The 25,019-nt window shown below is 46.6% G+C and overlaps 3 protein-coding genes across 3 annotated transcripts; 2 read left to right on the top strand and 1 right to left on the bottom strand.

Moving 5' to 3' along the window:
• Positions 1-1,877: 1,877 nt before the first annotated feature.
• Positions 1,878-20,772, top strand: LOC117147775 (cholecystokinin receptor type A). The gene is made up of 5 exons (XM_033314811.1): positions 1,878-2,555; positions 14,315-14,515; positions 14,577-14,912; positions 18,839-19,136; positions 19,214-20,772. The coding sequence occupies exons 1-5, from the start codon at positions 2,213-2,215 to the stop codon at positions 19,629-19,631; spliced, it is 1,596 nt and encodes a 531-aa protein (XP_033170702.1). The 5' UTR covers positions 1,878-2,212; the 3' UTR covers positions 19,632-20,772.
• On the top strand, positions 2,610-3,307 carry LOC117147779 (mitochondrial import inner membrane translocase subunit Tim13). Its single transcript, XM_033314816.1, has one exon. It carries the CDS (start codon positions 2,695-2,697, stop codon positions 3,034-3,036), a length of 342 nt encoding a protein of 113 aa, XP_033170707.1. The 5' UTR covers positions 2,610-2,694; the 3' UTR covers positions 3,037-3,307.
• On the bottom strand, positions 16,683-19,347 carry LOC117147776 (probable cytochrome P450 308a1). The gene is made up of 5 exons (XM_033314812.1): positions 19,207-19,347; positions 18,189-18,388; positions 17,602-18,132; positions 17,076-17,546; positions 16,683-17,018 (listed from the first exon to the last, which is right to left on the bottom strand). Exons 2-5 carry the CDS (start codon positions 18,365-18,367, stop codon positions 16,730-16,732), a joined length of 1,470 nt encoding a protein of 489 aa, XP_033170703.1. The 5' UTR covers positions 18,368-18,388; positions 19,207-19,347; the 3' UTR covers positions 16,683-16,729.
• Positions 20,773-25,019: the final 4,247 nt, after the last annotated feature.

The raw sequence follows: 25,019 nt of genomic DNA, 5'->3' as shown, positions 1-25,019 counted from the left end.
CAAATAAAGTTTGCACCTTGCAACACAACCTGTTGAGGCAACCAAAGGCGTGGAAGCGGCAAATAAACCACTCGGGTTTCACTTTATGGCTCCTCCAGTGGCGCGAAGTGATTTATAAACTCGGGTCGCAAGGCAAACAAACGGCGACAAAGTCTTTAAATAATGAGCCAAAGGTGTACGCTGGAAGATGGCAGCTGGAGGGCCACGGAATCACCGGAGGTCCGCTAATTAAGTTGACAAATGTGGCCTTTCGTTGCCTTTTCCGCTCTGGCAGGAGCAGCCACTGATTCCGCAGTTCCTCGGGGAGACATGCAAATTACTCACCCAGCCACTCCAGCCACTCCAACCGATTGCCAAACATCGTGCGGGCTCAATCGTCTCGTTTGCCCCCGAATGTATGCTATGCTATCCGGTGAAAGCGATTTGTCCTGCTCTCAGGCACTTCCGTAGGATTCTAAACGGGTTTGGCTATACGGGGCAGAACTTTAAACAGGGATGTAATGTAATATGATGTAATCTTAAGTTCAGATTATATGCAACGTCTTTTTCTCCGATTCTACTTCTATAACAAAGATTAAAGCCATTACACTATAGGCTGAATGCTACCTTTTTGTGGCCAAAATTAATATAATCAAAACGGAGAGAGATATTTCGTTTCCGGTTTTTTGTATTGGGTTACAATAGGCCATATCTTATATGATAACAAAAATTGTGGGCGTGGCACCGCCCGTAATATATATTTTGTGGTTTGTAACTCCAGAACGGATAAATATATCCAATTTATTTCTTCCACTCGATAATTTATAAGACATTGACCGCCAGTCTGTAGATCTACGATCGTTGATCGATGCTATAAACGGTCTCCATTTTAAGCCAATCTGTGTACTTTCTTTCAAATGTTGTTTTGCAATGTTTTTTTTAATCTGTCCTCATTATCATCAAATACTGAATCAGCTATTGAGATTTTATATTCATTATTATTCAGTATTGTCTTCTCTCTTGTACAGCAGAGCACCAAATTTTAAACATTTCCGCATTTGAGAAGTTGCGAACTAAAAACGTTAATTAAAAAAAAAAGTGCGCAAAAGTGCACATTACGATTACATTCATTAGTTATTGTTTCAGCTAATACACCTAAAAGCGCAATTTACAACACTCAACTACAGGGACAGCCACAAGAAATTCAACAATTCAAAATCACAAACACATAGTACAAACCAGTCCCTATCGATCCCATTATCACTTGTTTAATAAAAAAGTTTCTTTGTTTATTTTTTATTAATTTATAAGTGATTGTGTTGTTTGTAAACAAGTCACTCCGAACAGCCGTTTTAAACAGCTAATATCTTAACCGTTCGGGATTATTTTTAAATTTCTAGTACGCAACACTAAAGTCTAATCTTAGTTCTATTGTTGTAGAATAGAACAAAAAACCCATCCTGCCAATGGACTGAATTGAGTCGTCAAAATATATATTCCGAATTAATGTCCTTGTAACAGCGCTTACTCGTTGCCAATTTGTTACCATCACAGAATCGTGGATGACAGCAAATCATCGTAATTGGGTGATTTAGCGACTTTTTTCATATGGTTTTCTCTTAGCAGATTTGTGGGATGTAATAAATGAAGTTCCTTAAACGTGATCGAAAGGATAACTAGAGCTACTACTAGCCCTTAAGCAGTGAGCACAGCGTGCATATATCAACAAGTCCAGCTGGCAACATGTTGCCGCGCCTGTGGTGAGTTGGGCCTCTGTGTCCTTTGGCAGCATGTTGCGGTCGCTTGGCGCCGGCTGGTGGTCACAAAAAGCGCCGACGTTTGCCGTCAGTGCTTCGCGAAGATTGCGAGGCGCGACACACATCGCGGAACCCGAACTCCATACGGCTGTGCCGACACTCAATCCCGACCTAAGCCCAATTTTTGTTGCGTGAAGTTGACGAAGTGTGTCCGCAGTGCAAGTGCTAGTCCCCGATTGCGAGTGCTGTTCCGGGATCACAAACGAGCATCCTTCTTCGGCCTCACGATTGACGCCTTCTACCGCTTCCTGCGCCAGGCGCTGCCGCTGGCCAGGGAGGCCGCGATCCACCTGAATGGCAGCAACGAGATCTCCGCAGTCGGCGCCGGGGTCACCATCACTGGGACACCCGGCGATCTCCTCAACTACAGCGGGCTGGAATTGGATCTCGGATTGGATCTGGATCTGAATCTGGACATGGACCTAGCCACCACTCCCAGCAGCAGCACCTTGGCGACGGCCGTAAGCGGCAGGACACCGGGAAACAGGAGCGTGGTGCGGGTCAGTGCCGATGTGCCCATCTGGGTGGTGCCCTGCTATTCGGCCATCCTGCTGTGCGCCGTGGTAGGGAACCTGCTGGTGGTGCTAACGCTCGTCCAGAATCGTCGCATGCGCACCATCACCAACGTTTTCCTGCTCAACCTGGCCATCTCGGACATCCTGCTCGGCGTATTCTGCATGCCGGTGACCCTGGTCGGCACTCTGCTGAGGCACTTCATCTTCGGTGAGCTGCTCTGCAAGCTCATCCAGTTTGCTCAGGGTGAGTGGTCCAGGCCAGTAGGCCAGTTCATTTATGTCTTGTCCGTGTCCAAATTAAAAGGTTATCCCGAGCTCCCAACTGTAAATTCCGCAATTATTAGTCCCTATCCCCGCGACCGAGTCCCAGAATCGCATGTCGAATGGCCACGAACCAGCACGACCTCGAGCGGATTCGGCAGCAGATCGTGTTGGCCAACATCCAGGAGCTGATCCAGAAGATGACGCGTCGCTGCTTCGACGTATGTATCGCTATGCCGGAAACGGAGTTGCGATCCACGGAGCGCGACTGCCTGGCCAACTGTATGGATCGGTTCATGGACTCGGTTCAAGTGGTGTCGAGCCAGTACTTCCGTCGCCGACGTCGCCATCAGCAAGTTCGTTTGGCCCGCTCGACCACCTCCTCCGCATCACCAACCGCAGCCGCATCCACATCCATGCCCAAATCCGCATCTAGTGCCTCCAATGACGAAAAGGTCAAATAATGGTTAAGTCTTGACAGATAGCCACGTGTGGAGTTTATTCCAAGTCAAAAACGAAGGCTGCTCCGTCGTAGCCCCAGATCCCCAGTGTACCTGGGTGATGGCCACTTGTCGCATTGGTGGTCCCCAAAGCTTTCGAGGATGATTTCATACTTTGAGATCTTTGGGAAGGCAAGAAAGTGGATTTTCTGCAGGCGTGGCCATCGATGATTCCATGCTATTGGTCCCTAACAAAATCCTAGTAGAGGCTTTAGTAAATAACGATTGGCAGAAAATAAAGATGTCTTTTACTGTACACTCACTGTGCTGTTAAGGTTCTCTTTAAAAATCACCCTTTTGAAATCACTTAGCTAAGCTAAATATTATACACAAAGTAGTGTAGTGGGATGAATATTAGTTTTAGATGTCCATACTGTATATTTTAGATTGTGCGCTTGTGCACATCACTTTTCCACTTAGGAAAACTGAGTCTGCCATCGATTTTACGCACAATTTCCGCGCTTATTTATGGCCTAAATCATATTTTGTTGGCAAGAACGCACTATATCTCGTCTCCCAATCTGCATCCGCCTGAGAATGGCCGTATTTTATGATGGCCCGCATCTGCGTAACGACAGTCGGGGTTTCCCCGAGCAGCGAGCACCGGGCTTTGGGTTCCTCAAGGGTTCAAAAGATTAAATAGGCCCACGCACACAACACACACACGCACTCACACACACGCACTCGCACACTGTAAACATGCGGGGGAAGCTCTTTAAAACCATTTTGAACTCAATGAGTGAGCCCAAAACTCAAGTTGGGTCCTTGAAAAGTCCAGTCAGATGGGTAAACATTCTCACCAGACATTAATTTGTGTCTCCAGCTCAGATAAGGGTGATGTGGGTGGTGATATTCATCAGATGAGCCCGGTTCAGCCATCTGTGATATGGTTCGCCTTCGGCGTGATTCCATGTCCTCTCGGCAGTGGCACAGAATGGAGCAGAGAAATGGCCCTGACACCTGTCACAAATGCTCATCAGCATTTCGGTTGAGGCCGTTTCAAGGAGCCGAACGGCATTAATTTGCTTATTTAATCAAAGTGCATGCCATCGGACATTATAATTATTTGCTCAGCGATTGGGAGAGGTCCTCAACCTGTTTCACCTCCTTGGACTCCTTGGAGGCGCATGCAAACGGAAGATGAAGCTCAGTCCAGGCCAGCCATCCTCCATTAACGCAAGATTAATCCAGGCTGATCCGCATTTCCAATGCAAATTGCTCGCCCGCCGGGAGCTCTGCTCCTGCTCAGCATTCTGGCCAATTTCCATATGTACGCGATGTCGATCCGGAGCTCCTGTTACCCTGTTCCCTTGCTCCCTTGCTCCTTTGGCATTGAGGCACTCAAGTCGCAGCCTAAGCAGTCAGGAATTGCTTTTAACCGTGGCAATATTGCGAAAATCACTCTGCTATGCAGCGTCACGTCGCGATTTTCTTGTAGTGTTCCGTTCCGAAGCCCCTTTCCCCCACCAGCTCCATCCGCTCCGCTAGCTGCTCCACATCCTTAACGTCCCCTCGCTGATCCTTCTGACACCCTGCCTTGCATTTTCATGACTTGTTTCCTGTTTCCTGCGTTTCCGTTTCAGACGTGCTGGTAATGTTGTTTGTCTTGCTGCAAGTTTGTTTTCGGTACTGCCGGAACCGCTGCTCCCTCCTGTCCCCCCGTCCACTGCCCCCGGCATCCTCACGTATCCTGGCGTACCCTGGCATATCCATCTTGGCCGCCCCCGCACTAACTTATTAACAACATAATAACAATGGCTGGCAAACAAGTTGAGCGCTCAGGCACACACATGCCAATTTGTTCAGCAAGCACTCGGCGCTGTCTCGAGCCCCAGAAAGGCCCAGAAAGAGAGCTGGCATTCAGTTTCCAAGGACTCCTCGCCCTCATCCGCATCCGCATCCGCATCCGCATCCGCATCCTTGTTCGCATTCCCATTCCTTTCCATCTGTTGCACGGGGCGTCGACTCGTGGGTCGTAAATCTGAAAATGTCATCGCTGGCCGGGCTGAGGCACCAATTTATGGCCATCATCACGTCAAGGTGCAGCGATGGCCTGCCACGTCGCCTTCCTGGCTCCCTACTATCCCACCTGGCTCCTTCCGAAGTGGGCGTGACCGCGCCCCTGGATTTATGATCGTAATTATGCATTTGTGGCCAGTGGCATTTGCAGTGGACTCTTGCCACTGCCAACCAATCGCCACCCACTGCCATTCGATTTCATCATCTTGCTTGCAAGAGTAATGCTGGCATTGTCCATTACTTATGCAAATCGAAACCGAAGGATAAACTCCTGTAAGTCCATATTGGTTATAGCTTCTACATATTCGATCTACCAAGAATTTCAACAAATTCACAAGCGAGCCAGCAATAGCAAGCTCAAAGTTAGTCGGAATATGGGGAGCTACTAAAAATACATAGTTGTTGACTTTTGGCTCAGCATTAGAGGTAATAAAACTCAAAACGATGGTCTTTTTATGGTCCTTTTCTTTTTTGCAAGAAATTCCTCCTTGAAAGCGCACATCTTAGCAACTAATATTAGCAACTAGTATTAGCAACTTTGTACCAAAAAGAGTGCTAGAGGAAAGTGTTCCGTTTGATGAACACTTTAAGACTAGAACATAATCTCAGATAAACTGTTATCTAATTAACTCCATTTGACATCCAATTAAGATACCCATGTACTGGTAAGACAAAGAAAATGCTTCTCTGTGGCGCTTAAAAAAGGACATTTGTGTGCGGACATGACATCCTTAGACCAAAGTTTATGGCTTCGGGCCTTAGAATTTTCTCTATGCCACTGCTCGACCTGGTTGCACTTTTTGTCCCCTGGCGGCGGGACGGCCTTGACGCCCTTGAACCCTGACCTGTGGATGGGCCACCCATTGGTGGCGCGTCCAACTCGTCCAAGTCGCTGACAGCTCGGCAAATTAATGATTAATTGAATTTTCCTTGCCTCTGTTTTGGCTGCTTTTTTTTTGTTGTTGTCCGTTCTATTATTTCTTGTTTTCTTGGCAACACAAATACAAATCAGCGCCACGCAGACGTAATCATTAATTAGGCGAGCAGGGAGCAAAGTGTCTCAAAAAATGTGGGCGCAGTGCAATTCCAGCTAGTTCTTCAAGGGCCAAAGGCACTCGTAATGAGCAAATTTATGCACAAACACTCAGTTTCTACAGTTTCTGGTGGAGCTTGGCAAACATTAAGGGGCCAAATGGCATAAGTAGTAAAACGAATTGAAATAAGAACTAACCACGATGCTCTTCACTGGCAACTCGTTTTTCTTTTTTCTATCAACCCCCCCGCCCCCATGTGGGCGGTACATGCTACATGTTGACGCCCAAAGTGCCGCCCCATGCCACATCACCCCATGCCACCCCGCCACGCGCCCACTCAGTTTCTGTTTGGCTCCAAAGTTTGAACGGCATCTGCAGAGAAACGGGCTTATTTGACTGAGGAGGAGGAGGAGGTTGGCGAAGGACGCAATTATTTGAACTTATGTACACAAGTGCACATAAATATATATACATATATATATATATACATATATATACATACATACTGCGCTGTGTATGCCCGCCATTTTCATGTTCATGTTGTTTTCGCCTTTTAATGAGAGTTAACTGGGCGGGAACTGGAAACTCCACGGCCAGCGATGAATATGAATGCGCCACTCAACTTAATCCCACTCAATCATTATGGGGCAATCGCGTCCAGTTCTTTTTGTCCATGGCTCTGCAATTGTCCTCTCGGCTCGCACACGACCCCAACTTTATTTGCACCGAACCTATCTTTGCCGATCTGAATTCGTATTGCATGTCGAACTCGAAACTTTATGGCGCACAGAAATTGTTTTGTAAGCGAAATAATGGCAAGTTATGACACCCAGAGTTGCACACAATTGACATGGTTATTGATTTTCAATTATATAAATATTTGCAACTAAGGTGAAAAAGCCTCTGCTGCCACTGATGTCCTGTGCAAAAAGCATTTAAATACCGTGTTCATCGGCAATCTGTGTGCTTCTGTGTATTTTCAATTTGCATACACCTGCCCATGAAGAGGCGAAAGTGATGTGTTAAATGAAAATATGCTCCTAATAAACGTTTTTCATCGGTTTCCCGTATAATTGTTTCCTGGCTTTCAACAGTACACTGCACGAAATTTAAAGCTAACGCGCGAGTGGAGCGTGTGGCATGAAACCAATTGAATTCGGCGGTTTTAAAGCACCTGCCCCATTGATTTCGAGGCAAAAGCTTATATTTGTCAAGATCATAATCAAAGCTGTCGGCCATTAAATAAAATGCCCAACGAGAGAAAAGAAACCCATTAAAAACTGAGCGAATTAAAGCGATATTAAGCGCCGTTTTTTGCGTGTGAGTATTATTTGCGTGGCGAAATGAAATATACTCCTGAGCTGAATTAATGAGACCCGGGAGGCGGGGAGAAGTGGGTGGGCTTTGCGGACAAGCATCTTAAGGCCGCAAGGACATGGGGCACACGGAACACGGAGCATGGAGCATGGCACACGGGCACAAAGGGAATACAAATGAATGGTGATTTTTCAGCTCCTTTTGGCCTTTTGAGGATTTCCATGGGGAAACCATAAAGTGCGGTTGACAGGGCCTAATGTGAAATTAACATGACTTATATGCAAGGCATACTGCTCTGTTGCATTCATGTCAGCCACACACCCACACACACAAACATCCATGCACCCAAACATCCACAGCTCAACTGTCCATCTTTTGTAGCGGGTCAAGTTGCCATCAAGAACACGGTTGTGCCACTGCCTCTGCTCATTCTGTTTTCCAGCCAGGTATTGGATCCCGAACACCAGCCACCCGGCCATCCCTACAACTTGCCGCAAATTTCCTTGGACGCAATTTATTTTGCAATTTATCGCTGGATAAAAAGTGACTGCGAAAGGCATTTCAAAGCGGAGGCGCAGGACATTGAAAAAACAGTGCCATGGCCACAATTACGGCGTGTTTAAGTAGCCCGTCTGGGTGAAAGTCACGCCGTGAACTGTCACTTTCTCCCCTTCGTTGGATGGCATAAAAGATAGGTAGTTTATAGTTGGCATCAAACGGAAAAAAGGCCGGGCAAATGTCGCAGATTGAATGGAGTGCTCTGGAGGGAATCGGGGTCACCAAAAGCTGGCTTTAGAGCCCAGAAAGTCAGCTCAAAGACTACTAGGTATTATGTGATCAAATGAAAGCGGGAACAACATAAATAAGAAGAAAAGTAATTTGCTATTAGCACATTAAAATGGTCAGGGACAGCGAACTACAACTTAAAAGCATCCTGAACTTGGCTCAAATGAATGTTAGTGGAGATCGGGGTGACCAGATATTATATTCCACCTTGTTTTGATAGACAGTTTAGTAGATTGCATCAAAATTAGAAAAGAAGCCAGTCCTCAGGCTGAAAAAGCCCAATTATTAAAATAAATTATCGGCTGAACGATTAGCGTGCATTATTAACTCAAAAATATATGGCATAATATGTACTTTTATGTAGAGCACTCACAAATTGTGTCACATTCCGCACATTTTCAATTCCTTTAATTAAAGTGTCCAATAAATTAACGCTCGACAAGAAGGACAAACTTAAATGCACTTCAAATGGCGCCGAACCCATTAAGATTTTCCATCAATTTGCAAAAGTGTTGGCCAAAAGTGAGGCTCCCCCACCTGGGAACTTTGTTTCCGTGAACTTTGCACCGGCACGCGGTGAACGCGAAATGCATTATTCACTTTTATGTCTCTTTCCTGAACTGCTGCCCCGGGCAACAAAAAAATAAAATAAATCAGTTTGCAACTGTAGAATCTTACCTCGACTTCCTGCAGCTACTCGAACTCCAGTTGCAATGTCCTAGTTGCCCACCTCCCTTGGTGATGCAGTGCAGCGGCAGTTGGGCTGTCCGTAAATCGAGCGACATAAAGCGGTCACCCAACAATGGCCATTCGATGGGAGTGCGACAAAGCTTCCACCTAAACTTCCCCGGCCATGTCATGCATGCGAAATGGAGTTCTCGAGGAGCAGCTAGTGAATCTTTAATGGCTTCACCGATTGCGGGGCGACGGAAACTGCAAAAACTTTCGGTTTTTAAGCTACGCTCGGTGGACACTCGATAAATTTGCCCAATCACCCGAAAAATATGCAACAGCTTTTGGGCTTCAGTCCGCTCTAGTTTTCCAATTAAAATGCAAAGTTCTAGAGTTTCTAAAACTCAATGTTCAATGCAGCACGCCCTCGCCGTCGTCGTCATCCTTGGCCATGGAGATCTCACTCGATTTGGCCATAGAGTGTGTAGGACATTTTAATTTGTTGTGTTTTACAATTTGTCCCCATACAAATTCATGTCGATTGAGGCTTTTTCGCCCGAGTCCGCTCAGTTTATGGCACTTTTATAACTCACATGTATGTATGTACATACAAACATATGTATATACAGACAGGCGAGGACCCCCGGGGCGGTAAAAAAGTTGCTCTCTTTTTCGATGGCCTTAACTTGGCGTATCAATATGTGGGGGAAAAACAATGGGAAGCAATTTTTTCAAATAATTTCACGGGCGAAATCAAAAGGAAGCTGCCCGGGATGAACAACAACACGCGGCGCATCGACCATCTGATACCTCTTGCCTATCCTGGTGCGGAATCCTTTGTGGAGGGTAGTGATCTGTTCATACCATCCATATTCATTCGGAAAAAAGCGTATCCTTGTGCCTTTTCAATCTGGCCATCTTGCCATCCAGCCATCCTGCCATCGAGCGTCGAAAAGGCCAAACTTTTGCACAACCGTTTTTTATTGTTGACTCAAATTTGGAATTATTTTTATTTGAGCACCGTGGAGGGACACACGCACTGAGTCCATAAAAATCCACTTTCAGTTATGTGGCAGTGGGTGTAACTGGAAATGCCGAAAGATGGACTTATTGTCATTGAGTATCGCATCGAATGGGGCGCTAAATCAAAAACAACGACCAGAGGGCAATCCGGAATTGGATTGGTTTCGAAGTCTGGAATTCGCGGCGGGGGGAAATTGAAAATGGGCCATGTTTTGGCAATCGATTTGCATGCGCCGCTTAAAGTCATTTCCAATTTGATAATCATAATTCATGAAGCTATTTTGTATTGCAATTTTCGCATATAAATTACATTAAATATTTACGCCAGCCGTGAAAAATACATAAATAGTGCGTCTGCTGAGTGCGCCGAGTGCGCCGAGTCCTTTGTATCCGCATATCCTGTTCAAACAATACTGCGCTAGAGTCGAAATCCAAATATTTGCGCAGCAAATGAAAAGCATTTAAATCCGGTCGCAGAGGTTAACCGTAGTAGTTTTTAAGCCGCCTGGCCGCCGCACCCGGCAAACTTTTCGATCCACTCTCGCAACTAGCAGCAATTAGCTGCGGTCGCATTTCATTGTGCTCCCCACTATTTGCACTAAACTTTACACTCATTAAACAGGCGAGAAATTATTGCAGCGAAGTGTCCGGGATTAAAGTGTTGCATCTGATCCCGCCGCCAGCCGGATGATGAGGCGATGGCGCGATGGGTTTCTGGCAGTCGGCCGCACTTTTAATTGGTATTCAACTTTCTCCTTTGACCTCACAACTCACAACTTGCTCGTAATTTACCAACCAAGTAAGCGACTTTCCCAGCTCCGTTCCGACCTCCTTGGTCACCTCAAAAGCTGAAGCCGGGAAGACTGTTCGCTAAGCCGCACTCAAAGGTTGCCTCTGTGTTTGCCTTGCCTTTGCTGAGTTGAGATGAAGATAAACAGAAATAAATGAAATGTTACATTTGTGTACCTGGAAAATATTCACAAGCCAAGTCTTGTAAATTAAATTATACATTTATATTTGAGTGCAGTGCTTGGAAAATCCCCAAGACGTTGGTGTTGCATTAAAAATAAAGTGCTAAAAGTATGCAATACAGAGAATTGATTCATCTGCATATTGAGTTAGTAGTATCATCATTTTGCACTTATCAGATAAATATTTGATTTATATGCTTAAATCATAGCATCTCAATCTATCAATCTTTACCTTCCCTAGCTTCTTTAGATTTATTCAACCCTCAACTATTTCTATCACAAGACATTCTCTCAGTGTACATGCGGTGGGTATTCCCAAAAGTTTAGGCAAATTGCCCGTGGCACTTGGCTTGCCAGAAACGGATGCCTGTCGAAGTGCAGCTAGTTCTTTTGGGCAAAGGCCAGTTATACTTTTGCGGTTGTTAGCTTAATTTAATGTAACTTTCGACATGGTCAGATGGAGTCGAAAGGTGAGAGCGGTGTATCTGGAGAAGATCGAAAAGCAAATAACCAGCCGGAAAATGTTTGGCCACAACCCTCTGAGGAGAATCCACTTGGCCTTTCGAGTGGATGGGTGGATATATGGATGGTTGATGGATGGAAACCGGAGCAGCTGCCCACCTCCAGAGCACACGCACAGCACAATTAGCAGTTATGAAAAGTTGAAAGTTCATTTTGTGCAGCACCAAAACGAAAATGTGATGAAAAGTTCGCACTGACCTTTTGGAATTTTTCATTGTGAACGAAGAGCTGGCCGAAAATGATTCTGCCAAAAAGCCGTGGGCGACAATAAACAGATGAAGTCTGAGGCATGTTTGCGGTCCACTTAATTGCAGGCCAAGAAGCTCATGAAATACTCTGGTAGCCACAAACTGGATGCTCCATCCGTAGACCAAGCGAAATGATGGGATTCACTCGCAGAGGGAATGTGCTACAAAGCAACTAAAATGTGGGATTTTCCATTTGAAAGCCCACACTTTCGTTTGATTTGCCACAGTTTGCAGCATGTATGTATAAAGTTATATCCGCACTGCCCGGATATTTCTGCATGGCAGAACCATTTCAAGTTTGTCACTCGAACACGCACCCAAGTGCAGAACGCCAGCATGTGAGGATGCGAAAATGCCAGGACACGCGGAGCTGGCTGGTGGCTTTTCGATGGCGGAGGATGGTCAAGCCACGAGGTGCACCGAAACGGGAACCCGGCTCATTGTCACTTTCCGACCCGAGTTGGCTTTGAGCACCTGAGAACCAGTCGACCCAGTCGACCAGTCGGCCAGTCTACCTGTCGACCAAATGTGGACACAGGCTCCATTCGAGATGACTGCTCGTCAACAGAGCCATCAAATTGTCATTTTCCGTTGGTTGGTTTCCACTCGAAATTGGCCGAAAAATAAATGTCCTTATAAACCACTCGACTTTTATCTTTAAAATATAATTTAAATTCAGTGAATAAAATACGCAATAACCAATTCATTCGCTAACAAAAACTATGTTGGCTTATAATTTATGCCCAATTTATTATGAACTCGAAAAAAAGATATGAAGATTGGATATTTATATGCCTAAAAATACCATATATATTACCAGTTTTTATTGAGAAACATAAACAAATCCTGTGATAAAGCCCATAAAATAATATTCTTAAGAATTTTAAACCAAACCCCAAATAATTTCTATAGATTTCTTTATAATCCTAATCTTTTGCACACCAAACTAAACGTTGAATTGGCACTTATCACTTTGGGTAACAACCATTAAAAATGCTATTTAAAAGCAGACAAACAGCGTAGGACATTCATCCTACGGATAAATTTTTGCTGGGATTTGGCTCTTCTTTGGCGATCTGTCATGTTTTTGAAGTAGGTCCTCGTCCTCGACAGCAACGTCTGCCAGATAAGAAATGCATATTTAATAATTTTATTCTTTCACTCAGCAGGGGCCCTAGGAGCTTAGCTTGTTTTATGACTCTGCGACAAAATAATCCCGAGCAAAAGGTTGGAAGTGGGAAATCACAGGTTCCAAGGGGGCAGATTATCAGGGATACAACAGAGATGTGTGCTCGACTTAGCTGGCATTATGGAAAGCTCGTGTGGAAAAATTGGCCCAAACCAGCACAAAAATGGCCAAGTCAAAGTTCTCGATGTCGATGTTGTTTGCCTTCAATCAGCGATTCTATTTACGAGTGCCAAAATTCGACACAGTTTTCCGCTTAGCCATTTGCCATTTTGCCACTTGCCACTTGCCACTGCCGGCTGCCACGCCCCCCGGAACGCCAGGAAAATGGGCGTGCGAGTATTTTGCCTTTCGTTGAATTCATTGTTAGCCCACGTTGCGGTCCGGTTTCTATTTTCAGTATATCCATAAAATTAACATTTTTGTTGCGGACTCTCAAAATCACTGAGCCATGGTCCTCGTGGTCCTCCAGTTTGCATTTCCCAGCCAAAAGGAAGGCGGCAAGGGGTAAAGGGGCAAAGGGGCAAAGGGGTAGAGAGGGTGCGTATATGGCGGCGCCACGCGACGGAGCTAAATTTAATTTTGTTAATGAGCTCGGCTCGTTCTGTTTCATCATCCCGCCAGCCAGCCAGCCAGCCACACTCTGCCGTCCTACTATTTTGCATTCGCAATTCTAAAAGCCTCAACCCGTTTTTGAGGTGGTCCATGGTTCCAGAATCCACTTGCCAACTGGAGCGAGTGTGTGTGCGTGTGTTTTGGCCTTTATTGCGCTCTTGGTGCCCGCCAGGATTAGGCTGTGGATAGGCATTGGGATAGGAATGGGGATTGGGGAATGGGAATGGGAATGGGACTGGGGGATTGCCATTGGGATGGCGATTAGAACGACAATGGACCATTGCCGGAAACACTTGAAAACTGTTCGTGTGTTGGCTGGGGACTTTGATTAAAAGCGGCACCATTGCTATCATAGCGGCAAGCCGAAAAGCAGAAAACAGAAAAAAAAAAATTAGGGAAAATAAACAAGTTGGATCTGACAAAGACATTAACATTTTAATTGTTCCGGCAACGCAATGGAGTCGTGAACCAAGCGGAACAATTGCCAATGAGTGAGCTCGAATAAAAGTTTATGGGGGAAGCGAAGGGCAGTCGGGAAAATGGCCATTAATATTGGAGCCATAAAAGTCAAAACTTTTCGAGGGGTGGCAAATGGCAGGCGTGGATTAGCAATATATCCCATGCCGCCGGGAAATTGACCCCAGTCATTATTTGCCACAGAGATGATTATGTTAGGCAATAAACAAATTTAAATTTGGAATTTATCTAATTAAGCTGCTCGATTTGTGAATGAAAATGGCAAAGTTACACTTACACATAGTATAAATATATAATCTTATGTAAATATTGCAGTTACTCTTAGATTTTTGTATCGGTTGGTAACTTCTCTGATTTTCCAATTTATTTCAGCCGCCTCCGTGGCCGTTTCCTCCTGGACACTGGTGGCCATCTCCTGCGAGCGCTACTACGCCATCTGCCATCCGCTGAGGTCGCGCACCTGGCAGACGATCAACCACGCCAACAAGATCATCGCCATCATCTGGCTGGGCAGTCTGGTGTGCATGACGCCCATCGCCGCCTTTAGCCAGCTGATGCCGACCAGTCGACCAGGTGAGTGTCCGTGAGTCTGCGCGAGGACACTAATCCAGGAACTAACCACCTGTCTGGCCAGGACTTCGCAAGTGCCGCGAGCAGTGGCCGGCGGACAGCCTCAACTACGAGCGGGCCTACAACCTGTTTCTGGACCTGGCCCTGCTGGTCCTCCCGCTGCTGGCTCTGAGCTTCACCTATCTGTTCATCACCCGCACCCTGTACGTGAGCATGCGCAACGAGCGAGCCATGAACTTTGGCAGCAGTGGGCCGGAGGTCACCTCCTCCTCCGCCGCTGTCGCAGGAGCGGGCAGCCAGCGACGCGCCAACGGAAGCCACTGTCAGTCCCTCGACACGATTGTGCCACACCAGCACAATCCCCACCAGCAGCACCACCACCATTCCCAGTACTACTATGGTAAGGGGTTTATGCTTATTTTTTGAGATATTCGTAGATTTTCTGTCAGCCAGCGGGGTCATTCTGGGAATTCTGGGTTCAGAGGGTTCAGTGGCGCAGCATTAATAGTTGCGACTGTTGCCGGGACAGGGGGCGTCATTCGGGATTAGCTCAACTACAGAGCTTATCCGAGGAGCCAAAGCCCCCGAGCTGCGTCACACACAATTTGCACGGCAAAGTTTCCCACGCACGAAAAGATTCGAGTGTCGACGACTCCTGCCTAAATCGCGGAAGTGAATTGAATGGCTGGCTGGGGGATGGGGGATGGGGAAAGGGGGCTAAAGCCTGGAGGAGCACTCTGTCCAAGTTTTCCAAGTGTGTGTACAAAGAGACAATAGCAAGCGAAAGCTCCCGGCGTTTTTACTTTCATTTGCATTCGCATCGCCGGCTTTAAGAGCACTCCCCATGGCTAGATGGCCCCTTTCCCCATCCACGGCGCATCCTCTCCAGCTGCGGATGCTGTGAATAATCCCCAGATTATGGGCACAAAAATTCTAGGCAGCCCAAGGCAAAGCCGGCGCAAATCAATTCTGCTAATTCGCCTTTAATGCCGCCTTAAAGCGTGCTCCCAATATATATACATATATATCTATGTAAATTCAGAATGTAGTATATGCTCGGCTGCAGCAGACAGGCTTGGCTGTAAATATAGAACAGTCCCTGTGGAGAGGCCTGCTGAAGAGGAACCTCCGCGGTGCTCCTCGGTGGATGCGAGTTGGTAACGTGACGTGTATGATAAATGCACACCCACAAGGCGAAGTCAACTGTAGAGTCCCCGTGGAAATCACAGTGAGCCTACCGAGCAGCGGACTTACTTTAATCTTCGAGAATATTACTCTGCCGCTGGTTCAATTAATGTTGGTTAGAGGAGCTCCTGCCACGAAGGAGGCAGGAGGCAGTGAAGCAATGGAGCAACGGAGCAGTGGGTCCCCGGGCGACTCATTTGCATGAAAGGGTTGGCGCCTCCAGGTGGCAAGTCCTTTATGCGAAATGGAAAGTGTGCATTAGCATAGACCTTCACTTGCCGCACTGAATTATCGCAGCACTCGAGGATTCATCGATTCATTTCCCTTCCTAGGCAACTGACCCCGCTTGACCCATGGACCAGCACGGACATGCCAGTCCGCCCGCTGTTAAAAAGGTCAATTTAAATGCCGTAAATTATGCACGAGACGAGCATTTAAGCGCTCGTTAAAGGCCGTTATCCCATTGCCAGGATTCACCACTGGAGCCCGTGGGACGCGTGGCACTCATTTTCACACATACTCGCACTCCGTCCGCCTTTCTGTGTGACAATAAATTTGATTAAATTTTTAACTTTCTCGTTCCGTTTAAGGCCATAACGTTTGACATTACCCCGTCATAAATTTCCAAGCCAAAGAGCATTTATGTGTGTCGGCCGGGTCGCAAATGTCCCATCGCCGAACAAGCTGAACAATTTCATGGAAATTGCCATATTATTAGCAGCTCCACACGGCCTCCACTATGCGTGCCAAGAATCCGCATGCTATCATCCGCAAACTGCGCTTTTGATGGCAATTTAAATTATGCTCAGCTGAACTACTCGCCCAACCGCAAACGGCAATAAAATTGTGAGGTTGTATATGGTCTCATTCCGCACTTGAGTATCCATTTCCTCCTTACATGCATCCCAAATGATTACCTTCACAAGCTGATAGCTACGAATATATAGTATCCTTTCTATGTAACATCTACAATGTAGGTACAACTTTAGCACAGATTTCGTGATATAGGGCTATAATCCCTTAAGTGCATCATTAATATCTACGTGTCCTTCTCTTGAAACGCAGCCAAATGCCTTTCCTGCTGGCGGTGAGGAAGGTGAGCGGAGACACCTCCACCCTGCACTGATCCTCATCCGCCAGCAGGACGCAGTGGTCCTGCAGGAGTGTGGCCAGTGCAGCCTTCGTCTGGAGCAGGCCAAGTCGCATTCCCGGACACATTCGTGGTCCAGCTCCGAAGCCCAGAAACCGACAGCCCACTGGTGGCTGAATCAGAAAGCGTTCTGGACGAAACTGGTTGGGTGCCGGATACAATGCGGGATCTCTGAAAAAGGAAAAGTATTGTAGTTCGACCATCTGAGGTTTAGGGGATGTCACCTACAGATGAATGGCCTGAACGGGCAGCACCAGCACGGTGCCCAATGGCACCTTAAGTGCGCTGCTCGCTCCTGGTTTCTGGTCAGGAAGGGTGAATGACTTGGTGCAGCGCTTCTGCAGAGCCTGCATGGCCGGATGAAGACGCAGTGCCTCCAAGAGCGCAGCTTCGCTATAACGAAGTTCACCCAGAGCCACTGGGTCAATCAGATTGCCAGCGTGGCGCTGGGCCACTTCATCCAATTCGATGTGTAGCCGTCGCTGTGCATCCTCATTGAGGGCCAATTCGTAGAGGGCGAATGCCAGGAGCATCGCCGAGGTTTCGTAGCCCTCCAGTAGGAGAGTGGTGGCATGTCCAGCTAGCTCCTCCGTTCCCAAGCCCCTTTTGCTCTCCGCCAGCCATTGCAGGAGGTTGTCGCCACCACTTCGAGCTTCCACCAATTCCCTGAACCAGTGCTGCAGCGGCAGGGGTACGTATCTGTAAGGGGATAATGGATCAACGGTTACGCATTGGGGCGTTCCACATTACCAACCGGTGGCCAATGAGTCTACCCAATCGAGGCGAGTGCAACAGTGACATGGTCTCCAGCAAACTCCAAACACTTGGCTGAAAGAGAGGAGCAAGCCATTCCAGCCAGCGACTTGCTGGAACCATCCTCTTGTGACTCCCCAGGCAATGGGCATCCAGACCGAAGATAGCGGAGGCAACCACTTGCAGCGTGTAACGCGTGGCCAAATCCTTCGCCTCGAAGCGTCCAAGAGGCACCTGATCCCGGAGCAACTGACATGCTCTGGCCACATGCGGCAAGGTCTGACGCACTCGACTGGGTGTGAAGAGCGGCACCAGGTCGGCCCGCAAGACTCGCCAGCGGTCCCCGTTGGCGATAAAGGGATTGTGGCTAGCCAGGACATCGCGCTGGTGGTCCACATAAACGGCGTTGTCCGCACAGTCGGCGAAGTTACGGCCCACCAGGATCTGGCGCAGCAACTCCTGGTCACGCACCAGAATGGCGGGTTCGTTAAACAGGCGATAGAAACCCACATATTTCAGGCCCGGATTCCGACTGTCAAAAAAGGTTCATTACACGTGGCCTTAAAGGACTCTTTACGCTAATCTTACGTATAGATTTCCTGGTAAATCTCTCCATATGAGCGGCGGCCCAGGGCAAAGTCCAACATATTTCCAACCAGTGGCCAGCCAAAGGGTGCCACCAGTCCCAGGCGACGCCAGTGATTGCCCTGCCATTTCCAAAACAGGAGCGTGGCGGCCAAAAGGATAAATAGCACCAGTGGCAGCATTATCGATGAGCATCTGAAAAGCTTCAAAGGCAAAATCCCACTCAACTTGCATTCCCAGTTGAGCTGAATACCTCAAAGCAGCTGAGAGTGAACCACATTGCGTGATTCCATGATTGCGCCTCATTAGCCTCGTAATTGCTGTGTATCAATCAACTGACTGGTATGTTTCAATCACGCAAGATTCGAGACAGCTAACATTGGGCATGGCATTAAAAATGTATATTGAATTAATTTCTATACCTACTATGGTTCAATATGTTTTCGGATAATAATCCTAGTATTTCAACTCTTAAATGCAATGTGCATATCTATTAAGCTGCGACTTCAAGTCGTGCAGTTTCAAATCATTTAGTGCATTTCTTCTGCTCAAAGTTATTCTTTCTGTGTTTAACATTCAATTTGACAAATCTATCTATTTGCGAGACAAATCAGATGAGTTTTGTGGATACCCTGTAACTTCCTATCTTGCAGATTACGGCCACTGTGGCAGCAAGCGGCGATTGATCGGCGGAGGAGGACCCTGCGAAGGAAGGAGGCATCTGTACTGCATGCGGAGCGCATCCGTGAAGTCCCTGCGCCATCAGCAGATCAACGGAGGAGGAGGAACCCTAAGCGGAACGGGAGCTGGAAATGGCGAGTGCTGCGGCCGGGTGCACAGGATGCGCCACCAGATGCAGCTGCAGCAGCAGGGCTACGTGAGCGATAATGAATCCCGACGCAAGTCCTTGTCGCAGCCCAGTCTGCGGATCACGGAGGCGGGACTGCGGAGGTGAGTGCTCCAGAGGATTCTGAGCCACATGACCGACCGATTCGTGTGTCAATTTTCGCTTGCACGGTACCTTGCAGATCCAACGAAACCAAGAGTCTGGAGAGCAAGAAGCGTGTGGTCAAGATGCTGTTCGTCCTGGTCCTGGAGTTCTTCATCTGCTGGACGCCGCTGTACGTGATCAACACGATGACCATGCTGCTGGGGCCGACGGTGTACGAGTACGTGGGCTACACCTCCATCAGTTTCCTCCAGCTGCTGGCCTACTCCTCCAGCTGCTGCAACCCGATCACCTACTGCTTCATGAACGCCAGCTTCCGGCGGGCCTTCGTGGACACCTTCAAGGGGATGCGGGTGTGCGAGCGCCTGTGCGCTCCCTGCTGCTTCTGGCGGCGACGCTCCAAGAACGAGACGAACCTGTCGGTGGCCGGCAACTCGATTGCGCTGGCCAACTCGGTCATGTCCAGCCACACGATCCTGGAGAGTCCGCGACTCTGAGCCAGCCGCCGCCGACGGCAGATGGCCGAGTCGGAGTCTCTTTAGGTTACCATTGGGTACGGGTCGGAAGCGCCAATATGTGATGATGCAATGTAACTGCAATAGAAACTGTGGTTGTCAACGACATTCCGCCGCGTTCTGAATGTGTGTGGAAGTGGCCAGATGGATAGGTGGGTGGATGGAGGCGGTGCCGTGGCAATTGCCCCTCCAAATTGCTCTTCATCTTACCGATAAGTATTTTAATATATGCGTATGTGTGTATGCTTAGAGTTGCGCTAAAGCGCTTTATTCCGTGTGAGTTATTCGACTTTGACCTCGCGTTCCATGTGTTTACACCTTAAGGTGGGTGCAACCAGTCATGCCAATCTAAATTGAGATCGCCACACGCTATGGGGAATGGAAAATGCTCATCTGGATTAAGATTTTTAAACAAACAATAGGCTAAGAAATCAGCACAATGGTTTCATGACATGGTCGCAGTATTCAAGCCAACAAAATGACTTCCAAGTGAAAGAGCTCCATAAAGTGTTTTAATTTATGGAAAATGTTAAATGTTTTGCAAGGATTTGTTGGTTCGAAACTGGAGTTACGTCAAAAGTTGGTAAATACTCATTCGTCCCACATGTCGTATGAGTGATATTTAAGCTATCCGACCATTGTGCTGCACTTTATAAATTTATTTCCACACTTTTACCTTCCAGAGATCAATCCCAAAAGCAAAAAGGTATTCTGATCACGGTGCAGTGAAAGGTTTCAATGAATCAAGAAGCATTTGACAGCAGGCTGATTTTACAGGGTACACAAGGAAGTCCACTCTCAAAAGGATTCCTATCATTCAAAAATGGTTGTCAGACGGAGCTTATGGAGCGGCAGACACTCCGACGTCCAAAACTAAAATAAGAAGCCCGATCGGGTGCCAAAATCCAATTTTAAGTAGATGAAAGTAGCTGGAAATGCCAATCGGATGGATATATTTGGGCGGGACTAGCATTGTGGACTTTAGGCACACTAAATACATAAATGGCATATAGTATACAAACAAGCGTTTCATTTTAGCTCTCACCCACTTCAACGAAAACTGGCAATTGCAATTATTAATCTGATATTTGTATATGTTTAGATCTCGGTGTTTTTATGTAAATACGACGAAATCAAATCGAATAAAACGACAACTTACTTCGGGTTCATTCAGCAAAGCGTTGTATACTTTCGGGCCGCTGTCTCTCCATTTGGGCAGCTTCAGCTGGCTTATTTGGCCAAGGCGTCGATGTAATCCAAAAAGTAGTCCATGCCGGAGGCTAATTGATTGCCTGCCAGTTCGGCCTCACCTCGCCATTAACTCCGTAGCCCTGCCATTTGGGCCAACAGGGCAACTGGATATTTCGGGGGTCAAAGTGCAGGAGGATGGATGCAAATCGCACACATTGTTGACCATTTCCTGCTAATGACTTGGGCATTAATTTCGCTGCTGCATGCGATGGTCCCTGGTAAGTGGAGTGGCATCCAGTTATTGAGCTGTCAGCCACAGAAAAAACTGTGTGGCAATCTGTGACTGGGAATGAGGATGAGTTCTATTCCTCGGCCATCACCATCCCAAGTCAAGCCAATTCTAGTAAAGGCGGCACCGCAAACAGCCATATCCGCACAAAGTTGGAATAAGTCTCAGTATGGATCGATAGACGCACTGGCCATGGGATAAATCAATTGCCACTTTGAGGACAGCAAATGAATTGGTCTATGGCCAGGCCGAACGCTGATTGATGAACTACAACTACGAGTTCGCCGGGAAAATCCGTAGCAAATTCCAGCACTGTTTCAATCGCAGGTACCCCGAGTCCTTTGGTCCGTTGCGGTCTGCCTGGCAATCACTCATGATTGCCGAATGCCTAATTGCCGCTGCCATTGAAATTCGCCCAACTGCCGTCCGCCATCCCATCGACTGCAACTGCATGCGTAATCGGCTTGGGTGTAATCCTCCGGGGTTCCTCCGCTCATTCTCTCCGCATCGCACATATCATTCCGTACGGCACATGGGCGAAACGACCTCATCCGACGACCAAGTGTCCTTTGTTGCCCCGCCGTGTGCTACGTGACAATTACCGCAGCTATTACACGTAATAAACGGAGCAGGGAATCTTCTTTGTCCCGGCATCTCTGCCAGCTCCATTCCCCTGCGAGTTTTAACCAGATCATGGTCAACTGGGCCATGGGCCATGGGAAGTGAGCTATGGCATCCGGTCCCTCATCATGGGCTATGCCTTTCGGGTCACGTATACCTCGCCACCGGTTGTCCGGACGACCGCCGGTTGGAGGAACTAGTGCAAAGTAGTTGGGAATAGTCTTGCAGGCAATTCCTAATAAACAAGCAGTCCACCGGAATGGCAGGAAATTTATAAAGTATTTATTATGGCGCCAAGTGGCGGAAGGGAGGGGAAACGGGCCAAGGAATTGGGCCCACTGATGGGGAGCTGTAAATCGCAGATGACTACGCCGCTCCTTCCTCCCGCCGACCAGAAATGCCACTGTGGACCATTTTATTGATGTACTCAACTCGGCTGGCAGTTTGCGAAATAAATGCCTTTCGTTGCCGCTGCGTTTCCTAAGCCCTTGTAACAGATTGCCCAACATAATCCGATTTATTAAACGAATAAAAATATTGACAGCAGACACACCCACCGTCCCGTTGCGAAATCGGTTGGGATAATGCAATAACGCTGTGCGAACGCTTGTGCACATTTCAAATGGATTGATTTATATTTTAAACAGATATTTCGGCTATTGTGATCAGCTAAATATTTACCCAAACCGAAAATGATAGGCAATTGAAGCAGGCTTTAAATGTATAGGTACCAATGTTGAAATAGTTTTTGGCATTAATATAGGCAATTGAACGATACTCTTGGTTATATAAATATATGCATATGACTTGTTTCCAAGTGGGAATTCTAATGGAGTTAGTCCTGGCGCAGTTGTAATGACTATATTTACAAGCCAAATAAAACAAAGATAGAAACAAACAAAGATAGCTCGTAATCCTTCACTTAGCAATCAAAGGTATTTAAATTGACAAGTGATTAGCACGTGACATGGTGGCATCCTGGGGGCAAAAGAACACCACATCGTGCATAATTAAGTCCCGCAAAACCTTTTACACTCTCATTTCTCCTAATTATGACGGATAAGTTGGTCCTTTTTTGGCCGGACTCTGGCACACCTCCGCCCACACTGGCCATGTCACTTGGCCACTTACCATATCCCATTTCGGCCAACTCCGGAGCAGCGCCACACGTGTCTGGCCGAAAAATATACATGTATACAAATACAGAGGAGCCCCAAAAATGAAATGAAATTACGAGCTCGGCGTGGATGTGATTATGCAACCGCATCGCAAAACCCAACGATGGTGGGCAAGTAGATTCAATTTCGAAATTTTTGGAAATCCACGCAGTGCCAGGTCATCGCATGCGATGGCCACCATTACCCTCGCCCAGTCGGCTTATCGGGTGATATTGATTTGGCTACCAAAGCCATACCAGTTAAGTGGGTCCAGGACATGGGCTGTTCGGCCTTCGTCCTCCGCATTTCGGATGCTCCATGGCGGCTGCTCCATGCAGACACTGAGCGCCAAAGACGACCACAATCGAATTGAAGCTAATTGAGCCGCCTTAGCTTAGAGCTTAGGTGTCTGGCATTTGGAATTTGTCATTTGCTGTATGGCTACCTTTAACTGTATCTGTATCTATAACTGTAAATGTATCTGTATCTGTATCTGTAATTGGGTGTCTGGTGGTCACATAGGGCTGCTTGAAGGCAGTGCGACCTTGACCAGATTTCGATTGTGTTGCCGACTTTTTTTCGACATTATTTAATTGTATTTTATTTTCTTTAACGGTGAAGGCAACTGCAAAGACCGCACGGAGTCGGGAATTTGCGCAATGCACACACCACACACACGCCCTTTTTGCCCGAAATTATACAATTGTCGGCGGACGGGCCGTTTACTTAACGGACTCCAGTTGAAACGGGTTTCGAATTGTATATTAATTATGCTGTTTATCTGGCTAAATTTCGAAACGTTATCGTATCGTGCCTCTTTTTATTTTGGCTTACAGGGAGAAGTTTCGCGAGCAGACCAATCGCGTACACCTGACCTTCGAGCGAGCGCAATTATCGACGACGCACTGTACAGTGTACAGGCATATGTACATATGAACAGGTATATTTGCCTTTATTTTTAGTTACTTCGGTACTACACATTATTTGTCGTCTTTGATCCATGAATTCCGAGTGTGCTTGTCACTTGAAAAATTCGGTGAAAGTTTTTAAAGCCTACATGAAGTCGGCCTACAAGTATTCGGCCAGATAAGCAGGCAGGTAGCTGCCAGGTGTGGCATTGCATAAAGGTTCGACACAAAGTGTTCAGAAGAGTGACGATCGGTTGGGGAAAACATCGGATTTCAGTCCAAGAATCACAGCTATGACGCCACCTGGCGGTCGGATGGGGCAATCGTGATCGTGTGCAGCCAAGATCAGAACCGATCTTTACGATTCATCCTATCTCATACCTATACACCTACTATATCTCAGCAATATCTATGATTTTGACCATGATTATAGAGTTTGATTTCTACTTATATACTACAATAGCTTCAATTTTGTTTATAGTCATTTTCTTAACATTTACTTTAGAGCTAGCACTAAAGAGGAATACTTAAAGCTTAGACTTCTAATCATTTATAGAATAATATTTTATATAACCACGAATGTCAAAAATATGAAAACATGGTTTTTTAAATAGTAGTCGTATGTTATTTCTGTATTGTCATGGGTTTTTTTTTAATGAAACATAACATATAATACGCTATACTCATATACCCATACACCATAGATTTAAAGGGTGTGCAAAATTCGTAATTAGAAAATTGCACTTTGAAAACCATTTAAAGCTATGCGATAAAATACCTTGTGCATTTTTAAGGCAACAACATTGTTTTAAGCCCAAGAAAATGTTTTACAGCTTTAGCTGATAAAGTTATTACCTCAATGCAAAATATTTACGACGCAAAAAAAAAAAAAAAAAACAGGAGCTTCAGAGCAAGTTTCTGCGAAACCAGAAGCCCCGCAAATCCATTATCGAATCGAATATTTTCTTTCATCTCGCAACGAATTGTTTGTTTTAGTAACAATATTTGGCCAGAAAATGTACATGAAATTTAAATGCAAAATAAATATGAGATAAAAGTTATTTCAGCTCCAGTCTGCATGATTTACACATGTACAATGCCCCTTTTGCGTTCACAAAAGCCGCCGGAGTGCAGGGATTTGATAAATGTAAGGTCGAATCTGGCAATTCATTTTTCCACCAGCACCAGCACACTTCTGTGTTCT

Source organism: Drosophila mauritiana, chromosome X (genome assembly GCF_004382145.1).
Source record: "Drosophila mauritiana strain mau12 chromosome X, ASM438214v1, whole genome shotgun sequence".
In the NCBI taxonomy this organism is placed as follows: Eukaryota; Metazoa; Arthropoda; class Insecta; order Diptera; family Drosophilidae; genus Drosophila; species Drosophila mauritiana.
Note: the sequence above shows the minus strand (reverse complement) of the source record. Positions and strands in the feature narration are given on the sequence as shown.

What these genes read in the sequence shown, in the direction of transcription:
- LOC117147775 (XM_033314811.1), top strand. Translation starts at nt 2,213, where the DNA reads ATGGACCTAGCCACCACTCCCAGCAGCAGCACCTTGGCGACGGCCGTA. An exon ending in GATGCCGACCAGTCGACCAG is followed by an intron (nt 14,516 to 14,576) that starts GTGAGTGTCCGT and finishes CTGTCTGGCCAG; the next exon opens with GACTTCGCAAGTGCCGCGAG. An exon ending in ACGGAGGCGGGACTGCGGAG is followed by an intron (nt 19,137 to 19,213) that starts GTGAGTGCTCCA and finishes GGTACCTTGCAG; the next exon opens with ATCCAACGAAACCAAGAGTC.
- LOC117147779 (XM_033314816.1), top strand. Translation starts at nt 2,695, where the DNA reads ATGGCCACGAACCAGCACGACCTCGAGCGGATTCGGCAGCAGATCGTG.
- LOC117147776 (XM_033314812.1), bottom strand. Translation starts at nt 18,367, where the DNA reads ATGCTGCCACTGGTGCTATTTATCCTTTTGGCCGCCACGCTCCTGTTT. An exon ending in ATTTACCAGGAAATCTATAC is followed by an intron (nt 18,133 to 18,188) that starts GTAAGATTAGCG and finishes CTTTTTTGACAG; the next exon opens with TCGGAATCCGGGCCTGAAAT. An exon ending in GGTAGACTCATTGGCCACCG is followed by an intron (nt 17,547 to 17,601) that starts GTTGGTAATGTG and finishes ATCCCCTTACAG; the next exon opens with ATACGTACCCCTGCCGCTGC.